The sequence below is a fragment of the Mustela erminea genome, chromosome 2 (genome assembly GCF_009829155.1).
Source record: "Mustela erminea isolate mMusErm1 chromosome 2, mMusErm1.Pri, whole genome shotgun sequence".
NCBI classification, from domain to species: Eukaryota; Metazoa; Chordata; class Mammalia; order Carnivora; family Mustelidae; genus Mustela; species Mustela erminea.
In genome coordinates, this window is record NC_045615.1 from 163,129,554 (window position 1) to 163,153,618 (window position 24,065).

The 24,065-nt window shown below is 38.1% G+C and overlaps 1 protein-coding gene across 2 annotated transcripts in view; it reads left to right on the plus strand.

The window, feature by feature from the left end:
- Positions 1-24,065, plus strand: part of CFAP299 (cilia and flagella associated protein 299) — a 615,785-nt gene that overhangs the window by 222,804 nt on the left and 368,916 nt on the right. For both annotated transcript variants that reach the window (XM_032334707.1, XM_032334706.1), the window contains exon 3: positions 4,243-4,333. In XM_032334707.1, the coding sequence (XP_032190598.1) occupies positions 4,243-4,333 (91 nt within the window). The remainder of the gene's footprint in view (positions 1-4,242; positions 4,334-24,065) is intronic.

The following is a 24,065-nucleotide window of genomic DNA, read 5'->3' on the forward strand; positions in this document are numbered from 1 at the left end:
TTCTTGAGGAATCTCCACAGTGTTCTCCAAAGTGGCTGCACCAACTTGCATTCCCACCAACAGTGGAAGAGGGTTCCCCTTTCTCCACATCCTCTCCAACACATGTTGTTTCCTGTCTTGTTAATTTTGGCCATTCTAACTGGTGTAAGGTGATATCTCAATGTGGTTTTGATTTCAATCTGAAGTGTGAGAACATCTTAACCTACCGTGTTTAGGAATTAACTAGAAATTTTCCAGATGTACCAAAAAAGAAGAGTTCAGGGACACTTTCTCAGACAGGGCAGACCATTTTGTCCCTTCAAAGAAAAGCACAGCTTTTCATACAGGGGGGAGTAGAGTCTGACTGATGGAAGATACCACAGATTTTAACTCTCCCCCTTGGGTTTTCTTCAGAATAGAGGACGAAAAGGAACAGCCGTCTCGTGTGCATCCTAGCACTTCTCGTCTTTCTTCTGTGTGCTTCCAACAGTTGAAACTTCTTCCCAAAGATGCTGGTAGCTTTACTGTGCATTTGGTAATTTATAAACTCTTTGACATGCAAAAGGGGCCAGCATGGGGGGAGTGACGCCATTTATCTTAATGAAAATTTGATTCTCATTCCTCCTTACAAATAAATGAATCTCATTTCTCCAGAAGTCTTTTTCTTTTCTGAAAGTGATTAGAATATAAATTGATGACCTTGTGGAAATTTCATGGAAATCGCAGTATATAGTGTAAAAATTCCTAAACCATAAGTCTTTCTAAATATAATTCTGATCGACCTAACCTCTAAGGAAAATTGTTTCAATTAAATTAGAAAGAAGGGGAGGAAGGAAGGAAGAAAAAAAAAAAAGCCACCAGGAATAGTTTACAAGAAAATACAGGAGAGTAAAAAACCACACATTGGATTTAGCTCCACTGTTTTTCCCTCTTAGATCTTTTAAAAAAATAATCCCTTAGATATTAAAGATAGATTCTTCTGTTGAAATAATGCTCAAAGGAAAGGACTTGAAATGGTTCACTGGTTACTTTTATTCCTTCTATACAATATTTGGTATACATGTAGATTTTGGACGACATAGAATTTAGAAAAATATATGTATAACAAAACAAAAGAAATCAGAAAAATGAATATTAAGAACACAGTGAGATACTAGTACAAATACAGTGAGTTGCTTAAGAGAAGAGAGTGGTTACTGTGCTGGCACCTCGTCCTCGGACTTCAGCCTCCAGATATGTGAGCAAATAAGTATCTATTGTTTAAGACACCCAATCTATGGCATTTTGTTATAGCAACCCAGACTGATAATACAGAACAATCTACAATAATACACTGAACGGAGGAATGTGAAAATGCTTACCAATGTTAAAGAAATTTATAAAATACTATTTGAAAAGAAGCAGGATTTTTTTTCCTCCTAATTTATGTAACAAACAAAACAAAAAAGATATTATATTGTCCTGGAGAAAATATACAAGACAAAGCAACAGGTGCCCTACATCAAAGTACAGTAGAAATATGTCTCCCATATTTAATACTCAAATAAGTTGTCTAAAAATCCATACATTATGATAAATAAATCATATTTTTATCAAGTTTGCAAATAATATTCCATTTTGCCCTAAAAAATAAAATTTAGGGCGCCTGGGTGGCTCAGTGGGTTAAGCCGCTGCCTTCGGCTCAGGTCATGATCTCAGGGTCCTGGGATCGAGTCCCGCATCAGGTTCTCTGCTCCGCGGGGAGCCTGCTTCCTCCTCTCTCTCTCTCTGCCTGCCTCTCTGCCTACTTGTGATCTCTCTGTGTCAAATGAATAAATAAAAAATCTTTAAAAAAAATAAAATTTATATTATTTGAGACCACAAAAATACAGGCATATAGTTTTGTCAGTAAACTTATCCATGGAAAATAAAACTATTTCTGAAAACTGCTTTTTCATAGATGTGTGTTTATTTCCTAACAAGATAATATTGTAAAAGTTTTATAATAAACTTACTCATCCATTACATTTTACTATACTCTCCACTAAATTTTTCCAAAGTGAGTGTACAAAATCATTTCAAAGTAATTGAGGCACAGATAAGTTGAATTACATATTCAAACAAGTGCAGATGAATTGAATATAAATTCTAGAATTATTAAATATAGGCTATGCCCGATGTCACTGACTAGAAATCAAACCTACCTCTGAACAAGTTATTCTAGTCTAGAATTGGAGTGATGATTATGGCTGATTGGCTTTCCACAGAGGTTTCAAGACCACCAGCCTCTGATAACTCCTAGGGGCGCCTCCTGATGAAGCTTACATACCTCACAGTACCCCCATTCCTGTTACTTTAGGTTTCCTCTTACCAGTGAGTTTTCATTGTTTTCTGTAAAAGTACTGCGGCATCAAATGATGTTTTGCTATATTTTGTGGCTTCAGAATAGTAAAATAAATCCTTGGGGTTGGTGATATTTAAGTTAAAAACTGAATGCCGACTGATTATCATCAAGTTCATCTCTAAAGTGGAAATAAACATGTCCTCCCTTAAGGTTTGATTTGAAGATAATTGAAAGTATTTGTGAAATACCTAGCATAGAGAATAGTACGAAGACTGCCCAATAGATAAAAAAGTATTGCTATTAAGACTGATTTAATCTCAAATTTGATTTAGTGTTTATCTAGAAACTGCTTATTAGAACACATCACAATGATTATTCAAACCTTGCCTACTAGAAAATGCCTAATTTTACATTTAAAATTCTGAGATGATTAATAACTCATGAGTATTTACTGAAAGACTTAGTAATCTTTAAAATAAGTGACCTCTTAAGAAAATAACGTATGGAAATATTTCTATTTTAACAGTTTTTCATTTTTTCTCTTTTGTTATTTACTCTTTTTGAGTGTTAATCCAGTAATATAACTATGTGTGATGACACAAACAACATAATTAAATCATAAAACCAGAAGTCTAATTGTTGAGGATTAAGGATTTATTTAGACCCATTCATGTAGGATTATATAAATGCCTTTAGCTAATGATTAAACACGATTGGTGGAGATTAACTCATCCATATTATTTTTACCCCATTTTGAAAGTGTAGTGGATTGTAAACAGAAAAGATGGAGTATTTGTCTTTATAAAACTTATAACCCTAATATTTTGTAATGGACCTACTTCACTTCTTGAGGAAGTGACTCCTTTTGTGATATTTATTTAAGCAAGTTTTCTCAGGTCACTGACTGTTAAATAAATCTAGTTAAGTAAGAGTAATGCATGTTAAAGATTTAAGAATTCCTTACCACACACTGCATTAGCTTTCTTGCCCAATATTTCCACTTGCTGAGAAGTTTCCGGTTCTCAGATGTAGCATGCTGTAATAATTGATTATTTATATAACTTTTTGACTCTGCTGCACATAGCTTAGGAGGTCTAGCCCTTACCCTCTCTGTTCCCAGTTTGTATAACAAAAGTACTTTTATCTTTCTCATAGAGGTTATAGAAAATATGTCTATGTATATAAGACTTGAATAATAATAAAAAAGAGGAATGGTATGATTTTAATATATTGTCAGTATAATAGCCATCTCCAGAACTTATTTATTTTAATATTGCCTCTTTTGAATTCTTTTTTTTTTTTAAGATTTTTTAAAGAAGTCATCTCTATACCTAATAGGGGCTCGAACTCACAACCCTGAGATCAAGAGTCTCATGCTTCATCAACTGAGCCAGGCAAACACTCTGTAGTCTTAAAGTTTCTTTTTATCTAACAGAAATGACTCAACCTAGTTTCTTTCCTTTTTGCCTTTTTTATATCCTCATAGAGGTAAGATTAATGTTCTATGTCAGTAAAGAAATTGGTTTAGGTTTCTCATATTTTAAATTTCTTATATTAAATAAATAAACTGTACTTAAATTATAAATAATCTAAAATTATTATGGGTAATGAGAGGTATAAATAAATTTGCATGGTATGATTAAAAAGAATAAAACAGACATGTAAATGAAATTAACTCTATCTGGCTTGAGTATTGATAAAGGCATGTATGATATTTATAGACTTGATTCTAATTATTCATAAATATAGATTCTATAACTGTATAATAATTTGAGGAATGTAGTAAGTTATAATAATTGTATATGATTTATAATGATTGTGTATATAATTTTTGTGTTACAAGGACATTATCACTTGGAATAAAGTGTGGTTTTTGGCCCCTGAATGTTTTTGATATATTTGTTTTCTAATGTACTCTAACTAAGACCTGCTTTTTATAGGACATTAACAAGTGCCGGTAAAGACCTGCAAGATAATTTTCTGAAGGCTCTGGCAGTGAGAGAAGAAGACAATCGCAACGGAAAAGTGAGCGTGAGTACATTTCATCCAATAGCTAAAAATGTATACATTAAAGGCACAGTTGGTATTAATAATACAAGTTTTGATTCTTCCCTGAGAAGTGATGCATGAGGGATATAATATGGCTATTTTTCGTATATATTATACAAAGTATGTGGGAAAAAATTTTATTCCCACTTACGTCTATAGAAGTACCCACTTGGTGAAAAAAAAAAATGATTTCCTACAACTATTGTAGAGAAAATGCATTGGGATGGTGATTGTCGTCTTCAGCATTGTGCTAGTCTTACGTTGAAACTTGCTACTTCTTTTCAGCTCAGCCTCCTAGTACAGTCCTCCAAGTCACATCATCCACTGTCCCCCAAGTTTTGCCCTGTCCCTACCTGATTTGATTTTGTGGTACCCTCAGAGGAGAGTCCTGTAGTTTGCCTTGTAATCCTGCCCTGGGAGATGTGGTAGAAACCACATAATGGAGGGCTACAACTTTTGATCATCCAAGGAGAATATGGTCTTGCTTTATTAAAATGTGTGCTAAATCAGATATGTAGTTTTTAATGTTATTTGGAATATGTATTTACTTTTACCTTTTGTTAATATAGTATTAGTGATAACAGTCTTCTGTAGGTTTTAAAAAGGTTCTAAGTCAAGGATTAAAAAAAGCAAATACTCATGCTCAAACTGTAATAAATGTCTTACAGAAAAATAATCAGAAGTAATGTGATGAAAAGTTTAAAACAGCAACAGAAAAATAGGTATATAAGGTGGTCTATTTTACCAAGGTTTTCTCGAAAAATAGTTGGAATTTTTCCAACAGGACTCTTGAAAATTTCACATGCAGACAAAATCCTCAATATACTTCATAGAGAGAAAAATTCATACTTTAGTTAGATAATTTAATAGAATGAACTGAGCTTGAAATCAGGGAAAGCTTCTTGGGGAAGATGGACAAGTGAGACTGAAGAAGTGAAGTTGGAAATATGGATAGCGACTAGACTCTGGAGGGCCTTCTAAATTACAACAGAAAAGTTTAAAATTTATCTGACTCTTAATAGAAAGAGCAGCTACAAAGGCAAAACATAGCATGTCATAGGGAATCATGATAAGGACTTTTGGGAAGGGACATATGATCATTAATGATCAAACAAGATAAGGATTATGAAAGCTTTCATATAAATTTAAAATATATACTTGACAAGAACAAATTTCATCTACTCCATAACCTGATTCTATAAAGTTGAAAAAATGGCCCATGATTAGACAGTAAACTAATAAATCAATAAATACAAATAGCTTTAGAGACCATAAATCCACATTTTAACCACAGTGGTATACTTCCTCTCAAAAATATCTTTTTAAGTCTTTCTCTCCTCTTGGTATTTCTTTTAACAATGAGTGACAGACTCATCAACTCATCTACCCAGATAGAAGCACATCAGTTACGGGGCGCCTGGGTGGCTCGGTGGATTAGGCCGCTGCCTTCGGCTCAGGTCATGATCTCAGTGTCCTGAGATCGAGCCCCGCGTCGGGCTCTTTGCTCAGCGGGAGCCTGCTTCTCTCTCTCTCTCTCTCTGCCTGACTCTCCGCCGACTTGTGATCTCTCTGTCAAATAAATAAATAAAATCTTTAAAAAAAAAAAAAAAAAGAAGCACATCAGTTACTGTAGACTCCCTACTCTCTCTCACTCGAACGAACCACTAATTTCTCCAAAATATAAATCAAATTACTTCAATTTTCACCATCTCAACTATCACTTACTTTGATTCAAACTACCATTATATCTTAAGGAAATTACTATAATAGTCTCCTAAATGATACACCTATGTATTTTCTTACCCAGCTCCCATTCACTTGCCGATCACTCAATAGATTTTCTTGTGCACCCGCTCACAGCTGAAACTGTTTTCGTTCCTGGGACACTGGGGTACAAGAGAATTGAAGACCTTAAAGAGTTTACATTTTAGAGAGGGAGATAGGAAATAAGTAAGCAAAATGGAAGTGGAAAAATTAACTTCATCTCTGGATAGGTACTATGGAGAACATAAAAGTAGAAAATCGAGTAGGAAGAGATTGAATAGAGTGGTTGGTTGATTTAGCTAAGGTATACAGGAAAATCACTTTGAGGAGGTGACATCTGTTGGGACTTCAATGGCATGAAGAAGATAGCCATAGAATTTGAAGGGAGAGATATCCCAAATAGAAAAGGATTTGAGAGGGAGTGACATCCCAAGAAAAAGGAACAGCCTATTAAAAACTCCTGAGATAATCGCAATCATGACATACTCAAAAGATGGTAAGAAGACCAGAATGGCTGTTATATATTTATTGAAAGAGATTATAGAGACAGGTGAGATCAGAGAGGAAATCAGGAGCCAGATCATAGGGATTTTAAGGAATTTTGGTTTTATTCTTGAATTTTAATTTTTATATTCTTCTGTGTTAAACTAGACAGTCAATGGAAAATTTGAATAGAGAAGTGACCTAATCTTGTTTACACTTTAGAAAGACTGATCTTACTGCTGTGTGCAGAGTGGAAGATGTGGGAAGCAGGTCTCGAGAGAGGTGAAGATTTAAGATAGGGAGCTTTTGTAATCAACCAACAAGAGACAAAACTCAACAACAGGTTGGTGCTAGCAGAGATGGAGTGAAGTTACTGAATCGTGTCTGTGTTTCAGAGACAGAACAAATAGGACTCATTGATGTATCTGATGTGGAATGTTAAAGAAAGGAAGGTAGGGCAACTACTTAGTTTTTGGCTTGAACAAGGGGTAAATGTTGGTGGTACTCACTGTGACAGGAGAACTACTGAGGAATGCTGATTTCAGTAATCAATAATGAAATTGTGCTGTGCTGGCAGTATTAGCTTTGTGACACTTATTAGATACTCAAGCAAAGAAGCTGATTGTCTTTTATACATATTGCTTTGGAGCTTAGAGGAGAAGTCTTGGTTAGAATATAAGTCTGAAACACACCAATATCTAAGTGGTATGTAAAGTCGTCGGCTTGCAAGTATTTGTGTCGGTAAAAGAATGAGATTCTATGACAGGTCTTTATGGTACCCAACATTTAGAGATCCAGAATGTGTGAAAGAGCCAGCAACCAACTGATTCTGAGAAGGAGCAAGTAAGAGAAAAGTCAGGTGGGAGCCATGCTCCAAACCGGAAGAAGAAACAATTTCAAGGGAAAGAATGCTCACCATGTCAGATGCTGCTGAGAGGTTAGATAAGGTGATGCATTCGTTTCCCCCTGGCCGCCATAACAAATTACTCTAAACTGGGGGCTTAAAACAGTAGGAACTTATTTTTCATAGTTCTGGAGGCCAGAAGTCTGAAATTAAGATGTTGGCAGAACCATGTTTTCTCTAAAGGATCTATGGGAGAATCTCTTCTTTGTCTTTCCCTTAGTTTCTGGTGTTCCTGGAAATCACTGGTGTTCTTGGGTTTGTAGATCTGTCACTCTAATCTGTGCCTCCATCATCATGTGCATTCTCCCTCTGTACCTGTGTTCTGTCTTCTGTTCTTATAACAACACTAATCATATTGGATCCTCCTCCCCAATTGGGTATGGCTGAGTCAGTTTTATTACATCTGTAAATATCTTATTTCCAAATAAGGTCATATTCATAGGTACCAAGGGTTAAATCCTCAACATGTCTTTTGGGGAGGAACAAAATTCAGCCTATAACAAATGATAAAAGTTTGTCATTGTTTTTGGCTAGGTAAATGTCATTGTTACATTGGTGAGGGCTGTTTCAATGAAGGGTATGGGCAAATGTCTCATTGGAGTAGGTAGAAAAAAGAAAAAAATATGTAAATGAAAATGAAGAGAAACAACTTTTTTTTTTTTAATGATTTTTGCAGTGAAGGATAGTGTAGACATTGAGTGACAGCTGGAGCTGGAGCCCAGGAAGTTTGTTTTGTTGTGTTTTAATATAAGATGGATAATGTTAACCCGTGTTTTATGTTAGCGGGAAGGATCAAGTAAGTACCGAGAGAGGTATTGATGATATAGGGGAGAAAGGAAACAATTGCTGGAAATAAGTCCTTAAAAGGAAGATGGAATCTAGAACACTAAGAAAGAATTTACCTTTGAGAGGGGCAGAAGCCACCCTTAAAGTTATAGGGAGAAGAAAGAAAGAGTCTGCAGGCACATGTGCTAAGTAGGTTGGTGAATTTGGGTTTGGGACAATAAGAGAGCTCTGCTGTGAGTATACATGTTTTCTCTGCATTGTTCCTCTGAATGATCTTTAAATACATTGTTAGGATTTGGTTTTTCCTTAGAAAAGTTCCTAAATTTAACTTTGATTGAGTACACTAAATAGTTAATATTAAAAGTTGGGTGGGTGGTCACTAATTAGGAAACTGGAATCTTATCAGACTCATAGCCTTGCTGACTCTGAAAATAACATGGGTATTCATTTATTTGGGTCTTTGCATTTTTGATATTATAATAAGCAGAATACATATCATTGTATCAAGAGTGGCATTTAAGGTTTAATTTTGTTTCCTAGTCTGGTCTTAAAGCAGACTCCAAATGGTTTTATAGAAAACTATAAAAGAATAAACATATTTTAGACAGATCTAATTATGAGGATCATAAGCTTACTTAAAAGCCATTTAGTTAATGGATACACTTTTTATAAAAGTAGTCCAATAAAGTATACAATATTCATGAGATTTGAATCTATATTAATTTGCTGACAACAGAAATTATATGTGAACTTTATGAGGTCTAAACTCTCCAAGGGAAATGACTATTTCCTACGTATTAACATTTCTCTACATAGTGAATGCAAAATAAATGGAGAACTCCAACCCAGAGGCTCATTTGCTACTCTTTGTGTTTCATCTTAATGCAAGTACAAGCTGGAAAAATTATGATGTAGTTTTAGAATTGACATAGTTGATCTGCATGGCCTCGTAAGGCTTGAAGGATAATTCCATAGCAATTTTCCTAGGTAATTTTCTTTAAACGTTGCTAGGAAATTAGAAGAAGATTGGATTTACCTTCCCACATGCACAACTTTTAATTTTATTTTTAAGTTGGGTGATCCCAGGTTTCAAATGCTATTTAGTGTAACTGAATCTTGTTCGGGGTGTCCTCTTTCTCCCTCTGGTCAACTAATTGCAAATTGATTTACTAGTTTTTTCCATTTAGGCCTTGAATTTACTCTGCCAAAGAGCCTAGAGCTTAGGAAAACAGCACTCCTGTCTGTCCCCACTTCCCAGTGGGCCCCCACCCCAGTACTTCAATGCTCAAGTTATAGGATTACTTGCTTATTAAATGCACTCATACCATTTCTACAAACCTACTGCTTAGGCATGTAGTCTCAGGGCTATGCCCTGGGAGGGAACAGGGTTTTATGACAGTTGAAAGCTTATAGATATTGTTCAGATAAATCCTTTTTTAAAAAAAGCTTATATTAAGCTGGAGGTAATTTGATTTAATTCAAGAATCAATATTATTTTATGAATGCGTCTGAATTTCATACATAATATATGCTTCATGTAGGTGTATGTATAATATATATATGCATGTATACATATGTACATACATACAAGCATATTATACAGAAACACACACATTCCTTTCTTTAAATTTTCTTCCAAAATACTCTTGTTTTAAGTCACTATGATGTTCTGTGCATTTAGAAAAAACATTGAGACTTACGTGCAATACATGTATAAAAATGTTAAAAGGATTTTTATTAATTGTGTAGTGCCTCATATGACAGATATAACGAGTATGTTTTCCTGATAATGTAACTATTTAATTTATTTTAAATGTGTACCATGCACGTATTAAAATATTTCTACCTTACGATTCATATATTTCAGATTTAAAAATTCTTTAAAATCTAAAATGACTAACCATTTCCTTCTCACTTATAAACAGATTTATTGTTTCCTGAGAAAGGGTATTTTTCTGATTGCTTATGTTGTGAAGCTCTTAATACCACCTCTACAGTGAGGCACGCATTAAGTATATGTTTATGACAAGTGCTTGGAAAAAGATTAAGCAGGTGTGGTTCTAGATATCCAGAAACTCAGAGGCAAACCACACTGATGTGTAGGTGGACATAAAATATTCACTGATTTTTGGTGGTCTTCTGGATTTTCTATATACAATGTCATGTCCTCTGCAAATAGTGAAGGGTTACTTCTTCCTTGCTAATTTGGATGGTTTTTATTTCTTTCTGTTGTCTGATTACTGTGGCTAGGACTTCAAGTACTGTGTTAAATAAAAGTGGTAAGAGTGGACATCCCATCTTGTTCCTGACCATAGAGGAAAAGCTCTCAGTTTTCCCCCATTTAGTATGATACTGGCTATGAGATTTTCATATATGGCCTTTGTTTTGTTGAAGTATGTTCCCTCTATGACATGATGTTATATATGGAAAACCTGAAAGTCTCCACCAAAAAACTGCTAGAACTGAAAAATGAATTCAGTAAAGTTGCAGGAGAAATCTGTTGCATTTATATACACCAATGCTGAAGCAGCAGAAAGAGAAATTAAGGAGTCAATCCCATTTACAATTGCACCAAAAACAGTAAAATACCTAAATATAAACCCTACCAAAAATGTGAAAGATCTCTACTCTGAAAGTATAAAACTCTGAAGAAAGAGATTAAAAATTACACAATAAACATAAGAATGTTCTATGCTTATGAATTGGAAGAAAATATTATTAAAATGTCTATACTACTGCAAGCAATACACACATTTAATATGATCCTCATCAAAATGCTACTAGCATTTTCACAGAGCTAGAACAAGCAATCTTAAAATTTATAGGGAACCATAAAAGACCCTGAATAGCCAAAGCAACCTTGAAAAAGAAAAACAAAGTTGCAGGCATCACAATTCTGGACTTCAAGTTATATTACAAAGTTGTAGTCATCAAAATAGTATGGTACTGGCACAAAAATAAACATACAGATCAATGGAACAGAAAAGAAAACCTAGAAATGAACCCACACAACTAATGGTCAATCAGTCTTCCACAAAGCAGGAAAGAATATCCAACAGGAAAAAGACCCATCTCTTCAACAAATGATGTTGAGAAAACTGGACAGCAACATGCAGAAGAATGAAACCAGACCACTTTCTCACACCATATTCAAACATAAACTCAAAGGGGATTAAAGACCTTTATGTGAGACCTGAAACCATGAAAATCCTAAAAGAGAACACAAGCAATAACTTCTTTGACACTGGCCATAGCAGCTTCTTTCTAGATACATCTCCCAGTGTAAGGGAAACAAAAGAAAAAATAAAGCATTGGGACTACCTCAAAATAAAAAGCTTCCAGTGAAGGAAACAACAAATGAAGCTGAAAGACAAACTATGGGATGGGAGAGGACATTTACAAATGACATGGCCAATAAAGGGTTAATATCCAAAATATATAAAGAATTTCTAAAACTCAACACCCCCAAAATGAATAATCGAATTAAAAAATGGGCAGAAGACACGAATAGACCATTTTCCAAAGAAGACATTTAAATGGCCAACAGACACATGAAAAGATGCTCAACATCACTGATCATCAGGGAAATTCACATCAAAGCTACAATGAGATACCACCTCATACCTCTCAGAGGAGCTAAAATCAACAACACAAGAAACAAAAGGCGGTAGTGAAGATGTGGAGAAAGGGGAGCCCTCTTATGTTGTTGGTGGGAATGCAACCTGCTGCAGCCCCTCTGCAAAACAGTATGGAGTTTCCTCAAAAACCTACAAATAGAACTATGCTATGATCCAGCAATTGCACTACTAGGTATTTACCCAAAGAATAAAATATACTAATTGAAGAGGACACATGCACACTGATGTTTATAGTAACATTATCTACAGTAGCCAAATTATGGAGATATTTCAAGTGTCTGTTGGCTAATGAATGGATAAAGAAATGATACACACACGCACACACACACACATTAAAATATAACGTAGCCATTAAAAAAAAAAAGAAATCTTGGGGTACCTGAGTGGCTCAGTGGGTTAAGCCTCTGCAGTCAGCCCAGGTCATGATCTCAGAGTCCTGGGATCGAGGCCTGCATCGGGCTCTCTGCTCAGCGTGGAGCCTGTTTCCCTTCCTCTCTCTCTGCCTACTTCTGATCTCTCTCTCTCTCTGAGAAATGAGTAAAAATAAAATCTTAAAGAAAGAAAAGAAATCTTGCCATTTTCAATGACATAGAAGGAGCTGGAGAGTGTTATACTAAGCAAAATGAGTCAGTTAGAGAAAGAAGACAAATACCATATGATTGCACTCATATGTGGAATTTAAGATACAAGAGCAAGAGGAAAAAGAAAGAGGCAAACCAAGAAACAGACTCTTAACTCTAGAAAGCAAACTGATGGTTACCAGAAGGGGCGGATGGACTAAATATGTGGTAGGGATTAAGGCCGGCATTTGTTGTGATGAACATCAGATGTTGTGTGAAATTGTTGAATCATTATATTGTATACCTAAAACTAATATTACACTGCATGTTAACTAACTGGAATTTAAATAAAAACTTTAAAAAGTTCAGAGAACTAAGCACATTGTGTGAATACATGAGATACTGAAAAATCATTTTCTCAGAAAAACCAGAGAGAATGTTACATGCATTAAATATTTAAATCAAGTTGAGATTAAGGGTATTTTTTTCTTGCAATGTCCAAAAATACCTTATTAGAAATGGTAAAATTACAGAGGGTCCTTGAATGAAGATGTAATGTCTTGAGAGCATTTCATGTATATGAATGAGACTAAAAATTGTAAAGGTCAAAAATGTGATGATTGTATGAAGAGAAGTCTATCTAGGTAGAAATAAAGAGGAAAAGTGGGTTATTGTGAAACAATAGTTTCCAGTTTCTTTCTAGATTACTCTGATCAACATGTTTCTCTCCTATCTTGGTGTCTATGACATAATTATCTTATAGTTTTCTTACTTTAGATTTTATTCTTTCTTGGTCTGACTACCTGACACCTCTACTTGAAGCTACATCCTTTCCACTATACACATTTTTCCTTGGAATGATCTAGCCCCTGTACATCCACTGCCATTAATCCAATGAATGTGTTTCTTGCTACCAAACCAGAGGCCTAGGGCTTTGCTGTGCATCTATTAATGAATTTATTCAATTATTCATTAAGTGTTGGTAGCTAGTCTATACTAGGTACTATGTGAGCGTCTGGAGATACAGTGGATTTCAGGTGCCATATGGATCTTGAGTTGCTTGGGAAAGAAAGTGAGTAACCAAGAAAGGATACAGATAAAGCAAACTTACAACTGTGGCAGGAGCTGTGAAGGAAAATGGTCAGGAGATGATACAATCAGATTTTCAGACAGAAAAAAATAATGCATCTTCAGGACAGAGAATAAACTAGAGACAGGATAAAGAGGGGACATGGACAACCGGCCCCCACAGCTGGGGAGATGGTGCTGCAGCTCCTTGCCACATGGTACATTCAAAGGTCAAGACAGGGGCACAGAGAGACCATGTATCTGACTGTGAATATATAGAGTTTGAGTTGTTTTGGGAAAAGAAGTTGTTGAAATGTTAAGTAGGTAACTGGAGAAAAAAGATCTTCAAAATTTACTCCAGTGTTTATCTCCACATTGCTATCCCTCAGATACTTAAATTTATATGCATTGAAATTAATTTTCTTTTCCTTCTATACTCCTCAGATCTCACAACCAGTGGGTCACCAAGTGCAGTCAGTTGTACCTTGTAAATATGTCTCAAATAAATGTGGGGGGAGAAAGCAGGGAAGCCAAAGAAGCAGACGGCCGCCATCTCAGAGGGCTCTGCTGGGCTGCGCTCAGTAGCATGAGACAGTGCGCGGAAGGGGATGAGCTAACTGCCAAAGAATGTAGACAAGTGGTTGATGTGATCAGACATGCATTTTAAGAATACACTGGCAGCAGGGCGACACAGAGCTCTGTAGGAGGGGTAATGAAGTATGAGACAGGGAAGCCAACTGAAAGGCCACTATAACATTCTAGATAATAGATAATAAAAGCCTGGGATAAAGAAATGACAGGATAAATAGTGGAGAAAGATGGAGTTCAGTAATTGTGGAGAGAACTACAAGCCGTCTTACTCATTTTGATTTAGGAACTGGGAGTTGAGTTCTATTCTTGTGTTTCTACTTAGGGGATTCAATAGGGTGTGAGCAGTTGTTAATTTTATTAATGGAAAGAGAAATGTGACCTTGGCATTAACAGATTTACTGTATTTCAGTAGATCACAGCATAGAACTTGGAGATGGATAGTAACTAGACTCATGTTCTAGATTTACTGCTTAGCCAATATTATAGATGACAAAAGGTCTGTGCTGAATTTTCCAAGCCATAATGCCCCGCTCTGTCATACAGAGACTAAAAGAATACCCTCATCATAATATTAATTATTGAAAAGAAAATGCAGATTAGATACTTGGCACACTGCATAAAACACGACACGTATTTAACAATTGTGATTTCTGCAGTAAAAGAAAATTATAGCATTGCTAGAGTTATAATAGTGAATAAAAAAGAAGTTGTAGAAATATGCAGTGGTTTTCAAGGGAAGCATTGAATGGTTTTGAGTCTCTAGAAAAGATGGTTGAAAGAGTTCCTTAAGACATTCAGATATTTACAGATTTTATTAGGGTTCCAAAGATTGTTGGTCATTACCAAGATATTACAGAAATCAGGATATTAAAACAAACACTTTATGTTATGGACTTTGATTTATGTTATAGGAAACCACAGTCTATTTTATTAATTTTCTGCTCTGTGCAAACCACTTTGCTGTTTGCCATGTACAAAGACAAGACATGGACCCTCCCAACACTGTTTCTAATGTAACAGGATTATGTAACTCTTTTAAGTGGCTAAGTGGTGGAGTGGGGATGGGGTGGGGCGAGTTGTGCTTTTTCAGATGGGAGTAAACGAAGAATCCTGGGTTTATTGAATGGAAAAAACAAAAATAAAATATTCCTTTCCTAATCAGAGACTCATGAGGATTGTACTGAAAGGTCACATGGTGTTCTGGGCTGAGAAAATGGAGCCTGTTGACACTTATTTTCCCACTGAATGTTGACTATGTAAACAGTTACATGGCTGACTAGTTTGGGCTTTGAAATATGCATTATTGAAGCTGGTATAAAAGCACTGCTTACAACTTTTCCTTCAGAGTCATTCAAAGAAACCACTGTACGTGGGTAAGGAAAACCTATGAATTAGGCAGTTCCTAATATACCCATTTCCTGTGTTGAAATCTCTATGAAACATAAGATTGCGTTGTATATGACCAGTAACATTGTGCTGACATGATCTTTCCCCTCCTTGCTATTTTCCAACTTCTATAAAATGTTCCCTTTCAAGAAAATGAAGGTATTGTAAGATGTTTATTTCCTTTTTAATTGAATCCATGCCTGTCCATTAATAAACCCTTATGGAAATTATATGACTCATTCAATCATACCTTCATTTTAAACAAATTACATCAGTGTTTGGAAAATAAAATGCACATCAACTTACATTTTACTGAGAAAAGTATAGTTGAATAGATCTTTAATTTTTTTTATTTTCTAGATAAAAATATGAAATAGGCAGTGAGAAATTCTGGAAAGAGATGTTATGGAGCCATATTAATTTGAGTTAGATTCTTGGATTCCCCCCTTATTACAAGCTAATAGGTCTTCAACTCTACAGAGCCCGAGTTTCCTACACATGATATAATCATTTCCATATAGCTGAGATACTTCTAGAATAGAATTTTATAATGTTTAAGGCACAATAAGCTAATACTTAGTAGATGTTTAATAAAATATAAGGAATAGGTGTTTTGTAAAAAAAAAAAAAAAAAAAAAAAGTAAGTAATATGTGTTCTGTTATTTCAGGTTCCCTAGAAGTAGAGCCTAAGGTAGAGATTTTAGTGGAAGTTGTTTAGTGAGGAAGTTCTCTCATGTGAAACCGGGCACGAGGGAAGCATGATAGTACGGAAGAGGAAGGTAGGCAGAGGCGTGATTTCAGTGGAAATCTAGCTCCATTCTGATCACGCAGGGACCTCTGGCTCTCGAATTGTATCAGAGGTGGTTTTGCCTTGAGGCAAGGGGGGTGTGTTTTATGCACAGTCTCCTTCCCCTTTCCTGCCTCTGTCAACTAATCATCAGCTGCAGCAAGCGTTGGGGGAGGAGGGAGTCAAGTGACTCAGGTCAGCCAAGGGCAGTCCTTGTTGAGGAGAGAACAGGTGTGAACCATTAGCCATTAACACCTGCAGCATCTGGTAGAGGGGGGATGCCAGTCTGGGAAAGGGGATCTAGGAGGGACACTGCCCACATGCACTGCAGGTGAAAAAGTTTGATTTTAGACATTTTTGAAAGAAAAGAACGCTACTTTTCCAATATGTGTATCTGTATATATGCCAAAAAAATATTTTCATTTAAGGTATTTAAATTTATAAATTATTTTTTATAAAGGTTTAATTACTTTAGTGTCCGGTTTCTAAAATGAGAATGGTATTTTTGAATTAAAATAAAATGTATCTTACTGCAAAGGCATCTTTGTTTCTAAATAATGACAAGTCAAAACATGTTTTCAGGTCCAGAAATTTTGCATATATACTAAGCTTTCCTACTTAAATCTTATACTCACTCGTACACGTTCCCATACATAACAGGTGCTGTTCTGAAGGACTGGAAGAATGAAGCCAGTGAATCCACTTGTGATTCAGGAAACAGCATTGTGTCAGAATGTGTTCATGAAAGACGTGTTTGTGAATGTAAGAATTGTGGTCATGGGAGTGGAGATCTATTTTATTACTTTGTAGACACTAAGCATTTTCAGATTTAGTGCAGTTTTTAAAAAATTTTTAATTTTTTTTAAAGATTTTATTTATTCATTTGACAGACAGAGATCACAAGTAGGCAGAGAGGCAGAGAGACAGGAAGGGAAGCAGGCTCCCCACTGAGCAGGGAGCCCGATGTGGGGCTCGAACCCAGGACCCTGGGATCATGACCTGAGCTGAAGGCAGAGGCTTAACCCACTGAGCCACCCAGGTGCCCCAAATTTAATGCAGTTTTTAAAAAGTTTTTTTTTTTTAAATTTTTTATAAACATATATTTTTATCCCCAGGGGTACAGGTCTGTGAATCACCAGGTTTACACACTTCACAGCACTCACCAAAGCACATACCCTCCCCAATGTCCATAATCCCACCCCCTTCTCCCAAACCCCCTCCCCCCAGCAACCCTCAGTTTGTTTTGTGAGATTAACAGTCACTTACGGTTTGTCTCCCTCCCAATCCCATCTTGTTTCATTGATTCTTCTCCTACCCACTTAAGCCCCCATGTTGCATCACCTTGAATTCCAGGTAGTTAACATACACTGGAGTATTCGTTTCAGGTGTCCAGTGTAGTGAATCCACGTCCATACGTTACCCTGTGCTCATCACACTAAGCGCCCTCCTTAATCCCCATCACCTCTTTAACCCGTTCCCCACCTCCCACCTTCCTTCTGGGAACCATCAGTTTGTTCTCTGCGTTAGAAGTTTTTTCTTAGGGGGCACCGGGGTGGCTCGGTGGGTCGAGTCTCTGCCTGCGGCTGGGGTCATGGTCTCAGGGTCCTGAGATCAAGCCCTGCATCGGGCTCTCTGCTCAGTGGGGAGCTGCTTCCCCTCTCTCTCTGCCTGCCTCTCTGCCTACTTGTGATCTGTCAAATAAATAAATAAAATCTTCCAAAAAAAAAGTTTTCTTGGTTTGCCTCCCCCTCTCTCACTCTCTTATTTTCCTCTTTACTCATTTGTTTGGCTTCTTAAGTTCCACATATGAGTGAAATCATACGGTTTTTGTCTCTTTGAATGTCCTTGGCTGCTTATGGACTAGGAAAAAGAAGAAAACAGATGTAAGTCACTGAACCTTGAAAAATGAGCTGTTTGGTCACATTATGGCATTATTGTATTCCCGAAGGAGTGTGCAGACAGGTGACCTTGGTATTTGTCGGATGGTGAAATGTAGTAGGATTGTTTAGACATCAGTAGAGCTGTGAATAACCTCAGAACGCCCTGTTTCTATTCATAAACAAAAATAAGGGTAAAAATGGTAAAAGGCCTGCTGATTTATTCACAGTAGATGCTCCAATAAGGCTTATGTGAACGTCTAAGTCCGCATTCCTTTAGCCGCCAGTCTACACCCACAGAGTGCTGGGGGCGCCTGGGTGTCGGGGGTCGCCGGTGGGGACCGTGGACCGCAGGTGGCCCGGCCCAGCCGTTGGGATCCCGGCCCCGCCTCGCGCGTCGGGCGCGCTGCTCCCCGGCTCCCGCGCGCACCTGCTTGCGTCGGGCTCAGACCTTCGGGGAGCCGCGGCCGTCGCGCCCGTCGGTGTCCGGTAGCCTCCGGTTCCCCATTCCGGGGCCGCTCGGCGCTTCCGCCGGGATCGCGTCCGGTTCCGACACAGCAGGGCCCGGGCTCGGGCGCGTCGGGGGTCCCGGGACGGGCTCGGGCGTCGGGCTCGGGGCGCGTCGGGGGCCCCGGGACGGGCTCGGGCGTCGGGCTCGGGCGCGTCGGGGGCCCCGGGACGGGCTCGGGCGTCGGGCTCGGGCGCGTCGGGGGTCCCGGGACGGGCTCGGGCGTCGGGCTCGGGGCGCGTCGGGGGCCCCGGGCTCGGACGTCGGGCTCGGGGCGCGTCGGGGGCCCCGGGCCGGGCTCGGGCGTCGGGCTCGGGGCGCGTCGGGGGCCCCGGGACGGGCTCGGGCGTCGGGCTCGGGGCGCGTCGGGGGCCCCGGGACGGGCTCGGGCGTCGGGCTCGGGGCGCGTCGGGGGCCCCGGGACGGGCTCGGGCGTCGGGCTCGGGGCGCGTCGGGGGCCCCGGGACGGGCTCGGGCGTCGGGCTCGGGCGCGTCGGGGGCCCCGGGACGGGCTCGGGCGTCGGGCTCGGGCGCGTCGGGGGCCCCGGGACGGGCTCGGGCGTCGGGCTCGGGCCCGCGGGGCTCTGCCCTCGCTCTGCCCTCGTCCTGCCCTCGCTCTGTCCTTCTCTCGCAGAAAGTTAAAAAGTAAAAAAATAAAATTCGCAAAGTTCTGAAAACCAAAAGATTTTTTTTTTTTGCGTTTGCAAAAGAGTAATTTGCCAGAGAAACCTGACCGGAAACGAGACTATTTATAGGTCTTACCTCATGTACTGTCGCTGTCCCTTTGGCTCATTGCCAACAAACCCACGCGTTCGGGGACTGGAAGCTGTCCCGGGCTGCCTGCGCAGGCTGCTTCATACATGTGGCTCCTGTGTCACCGGCCGGGACCCAAGTGCTCCGGGCGTGCAGACACAGGAGTATGAGTACATGTATGAGTGCGCAGGCGTGTATGTATCATGCATGAAGTTTTAACGACGGCAGATCACGCGTGAGAAAACAAAGCCTTAATGATTTAGTACAATAAAAATGTATCGCTTTCTCACTTTAGCTTGTTTGTCCATGTTAAACTCGCCAGAGCTTTGTCTGCTTTATGTACTTACTCAAGGACCTAGATGGTAGGTGATCCCAAGATACTACTTCATTACGTGGCTTCTGAAAATGCCCCGGATCCTGAGAATCACTCAAGGAAGAGAAACAGAGAACCGCCGAGAAGGTTCTTTGTAGGCCGGGACTGGAGATCTGCTTTATAGTACTCCGTCCAGGGCCCAGTGCACATGGTCACACTTGCCTGGGAAGACTGGGAAGACCCAGTGCGGGGGGAGAGCAGGTGTGACTGCTGAACACCGACTGGCCATTGTACCTGTCGCATGTGTGTATGTGCGGATGATATCATCGCCATGCCATACTCACAAAGCAAAGGATTTAGTTATAGAAGAATTATCTCATAAGTAAGGCCATTAGTCATCTTTAGTAAGTGAGCATGTTCTGACTTCTAAAAAAATGGGAAAAATGCAAAAAAAAAAACCGTAATGGTGTGAGTAACTACTCTTACCATGTAACAACGTACATTAAAAAGCCATCCTTGTTAGACAGTATGGTACTGGAGCATGAATAGATAATTGCTCAACTGTACTAGTATCAGATAAATGAAAATTAAAATGAGTTATATTTTGCATATACAAGATCAGAAAAAAATAAAGTGACAGATCTTGCCAAATGCAGTGAGGTTGTGAAGAAGTAAGCAGTCATGTTCATGATTCAACGTTCAGTACATTGTTAGGCACAGTTCAGAGAGCAGTTTAATGAAGTCTGGTAAAGAGAAAGGTGTGCATAATGTTTAAGCTAATACATGCCTGTCTGAGAGAAGCTGTCCATTCCGTGTGTAACAAGGTAGTTACAAGTATGTGCACTGGAGCATTACTTAGAATATAGCAGAATAACCTAAATGTTCATAAACATGAGGCAAGTTGTGACTCATTTGTAGAATGGCACACCGTACGGCAATCAATGTGACAAACTAGATGTATTCTGTATTATCAGTGTGGATCATCTTAAAAAGATCATGTTAAATTAATAGGAAAAAAGACTGTAGGACTATTCCAATATATTTTGTTGTTGTTGTTTATCTCAGAGTCCAGTTTTTGGTTTACAGCAAGGAAATTTTTTTTTTAATTTTTATTGTATTATGTTAGTCACCATACAATATATCATTAGTCTTTGATGTAGTGTTCCGAAATTCATTGTTTGTCTATAATACCCAGTGCTCCACGCAATCCGTGCCCTCCTTAATACACATCACCAGGCTCACCCATCCCCCACCCCTCCCCTCGAAAACCCTCAGTTTGTTTCTCAGAGTCCACAGTCTCTCATGGTTCACCTCCCCTCCGATTTCCCTCACCTCCCTTCTCCTCTCCATCTCCCCTTGTCCTCCGTGTTATTCCTTATGCTCCACAAGTGAGTGAAACCATGTGATGATTGACTCTCTCTGCTTGACTGATTTCACTCAGCATCATCTCTTCCAGTCCCGTCCATGTTGATACAAAAGTTGGGTATTCATCCTTTCTGATGGAGGCAGCATACTCCATAGCGTATATGGACCACATCTTCCTTATCCATTCGTCCGTTGAAGGGCGTCTTGGTTCTTTCCACCGTCTGGCTATTGTGGCGATTGCTGCTATGAACATTGAGGGACAGATGGCCCTTCTTTTTGCTACATCTGTATGTTTGCGGTAAATAACCAGTAGTTCAGCAAGGGAATCTTACCTACAACCTTAAAATTAGTAAGGTTTATCTCTAATACAGAGAGGTTAATCATTCAGCAGAATCCTTTTGTGAGAACAATTGCTTCCAATTCCATCCAGAACAAACCACAGAAAGCATTGATTGAATTAGAGCCTATAAATTCATGCTTCGTCTAAATCCAGTTCTGTATACTTTATTTTCAAACAGCAACTTAAAGGTCAACCAAGAACTGTTGAAAAATTCCTAAAAATTTTGGAGAAAATCCAAGTACAGTGGGTCCAATAAAGTATAAAATTGTGGGATATGATGATTGTGGTAATTACATAAGGGTTTTAACTTTTCGAATGTTTCATGTTAATGAAATTTAAAAATTTGCTACTCCAGATAACTGGAGTTATCTCATGTTAATGAAATTAAATGAAATTTTATCTCATGTTAAATGAAATTAAAAAATGTGCTACTCCAGATAACTGGAACATTTACAGATTGTTGTGGATTTAGGCATGTGTAATAGTGGCCATGTGTATTCATAAGAGTATTTGATCTTTGAGGCAATATAATAGTAATATTTTTTTTCTTCAAGTGCATAAATTTTAAGAAAAAACTTCTGGCTGCCTAATGTTAACAAACACAATGGCTTTCAAATTGTGAATGATACAAAACAAGCAATGGGAAAAGAAAGGTTCTCAATACATGAAATATTTTATTAGAAATCAAAGAATTAAATAGATTTTCTGTCAACAAAGAGTTTCACCTCCTCAAACTACCAGTGGTCCTCATCAGAAAGATTCTAGTGAAAATGAGCTGTCAGAGGAGACGTTGACTGTGCTGTAATGAATAACAGAGCTGAGCTCCAGAGCAATAAGGAGACTATAGCTATGATTACTCTTTATGAACATTATTGCTCAATCTGATTTGCAAAACGTGATGGTGAAGTTGGCAGAAATTTGTAATAACTAACGTTCTAATTTAATGTTTGTATTATTAGGAGAAAATTATATTGCATCATATTCAAAGGATTTTTCTTTTGATTTCCCAAATGAATATTTCCCAAATGAATATTTAGTACTTCAAGAGGTTGGTATGTATGATCTCAGCAAGGTTTTGATCACAAACAAAAATTTAGCAATCATGTTGATTTCTCTTTTTCTCTTTAACTCCAGTGTGCCATGAATTAATTAACTGATTTTGACAGCCAAGCTTTGGAAACAGTATTCTGTTTAGATGCTGTAGTGGAAAGAAAATGCAGTTGAGCCTTCCCATTTTTGTCTCCCACTCCTGAGTCCCAGGGGAACAGTATATTTTACAGCTGGGACTTAACAGTTTGTGTTCCTTATTTTTTTTAATTTCAATTTTTCATTTAAGTTCTGGTTAGTTAACATATATGGTAAAATTGCTTTCAGGTGTAGGATTTAGTGATTCATCACATAATATAACACTCACTGCACATCACAACAAATGCCCCCCTTAATATCCATCACACGTTTAGACCATCCCCCGCCCACCTTCCTCCATCAAGTGTTGTGTTCCTTTAGATGAAAAAAAATGTGTATGTTGGCAGGTGCTTTTCATTGGACCAATTCAACATATCTGACCATTTCTGGTCTCTATTTTTACTAATCCTGGGGAGAGAGGTTTAAGGGGAGGGAGTAGATTTGAACTGATGTCTTCATTATAGTTAAGTTAGCAAGAATACCTGCTTGATTTGGCATAAGGGCCAAATACATTTGTATTCTGCCTTGGTTCTTGAGAGATGGGGGAAATCTCAGATGTGTCAGTTTATCTTTCACTCATTTTTTTTTCAAAATCTGTTCCTCTTCATATTTAACCAACTTTTGCAGTGTTAACAATTTTAATTAAGATAGTTGTCTTTTGTTGAATGCCTACTTTGTGTTGTTACTTATAACTTGTCATGTTACTTGGCATAAAGCTATTCATAGCATTCCTTTATCATTGTAATGTCTGTAGGATCTATAGTGACACCCACTTTCATTCCTGATATTGGTGATTTCTTTTATTATTATTATATTTTAATTAACACATAATGTATTATATGTTTCAGGGGTACAGGTCTGTGGTTCATCACTTTTACACAATTCACAGTGCTCACCATAGCTTATACCTTCCCCAGTGTCTGTCACCCAGCCGCCCATCCCCCCACCCCCCTCTACTCCAGTAACCATCAGTTTGTTTCCTGAGATTAAAATCTTTTATGGTTTGACTCCCTCTCTAGTTTCATCCCATTTCATTTTTTCTTCTCTTCTCCCATGATCTTTTGCCTTGTTTCTTAAATTCCACATATCAGCAAGATCATATGATAATTTTCTTTCTCTGATTGACTTATTTCACTTAGCATAATACCCTTTAGTTCCATCCATGTTGTTGCAAATGGCAAGATTTCATTTTTTGATGGCTGCATAGTATTCCATGTATCTCTCTGCCTGTCTGTCTATCTGTATCATTCCTGATGTTGGTGATTTCTATCATCTCTTTTTTCCTGAGCTGTCTTGCCTAGGTTTATCAATTTTATTGATCTTCTCATAGAACCAGCTGTTAGCTTCATTGATCTTTTCTATTGATTTTGTGTTGTTTATATCATTGACATTTGCTTTTTATTATT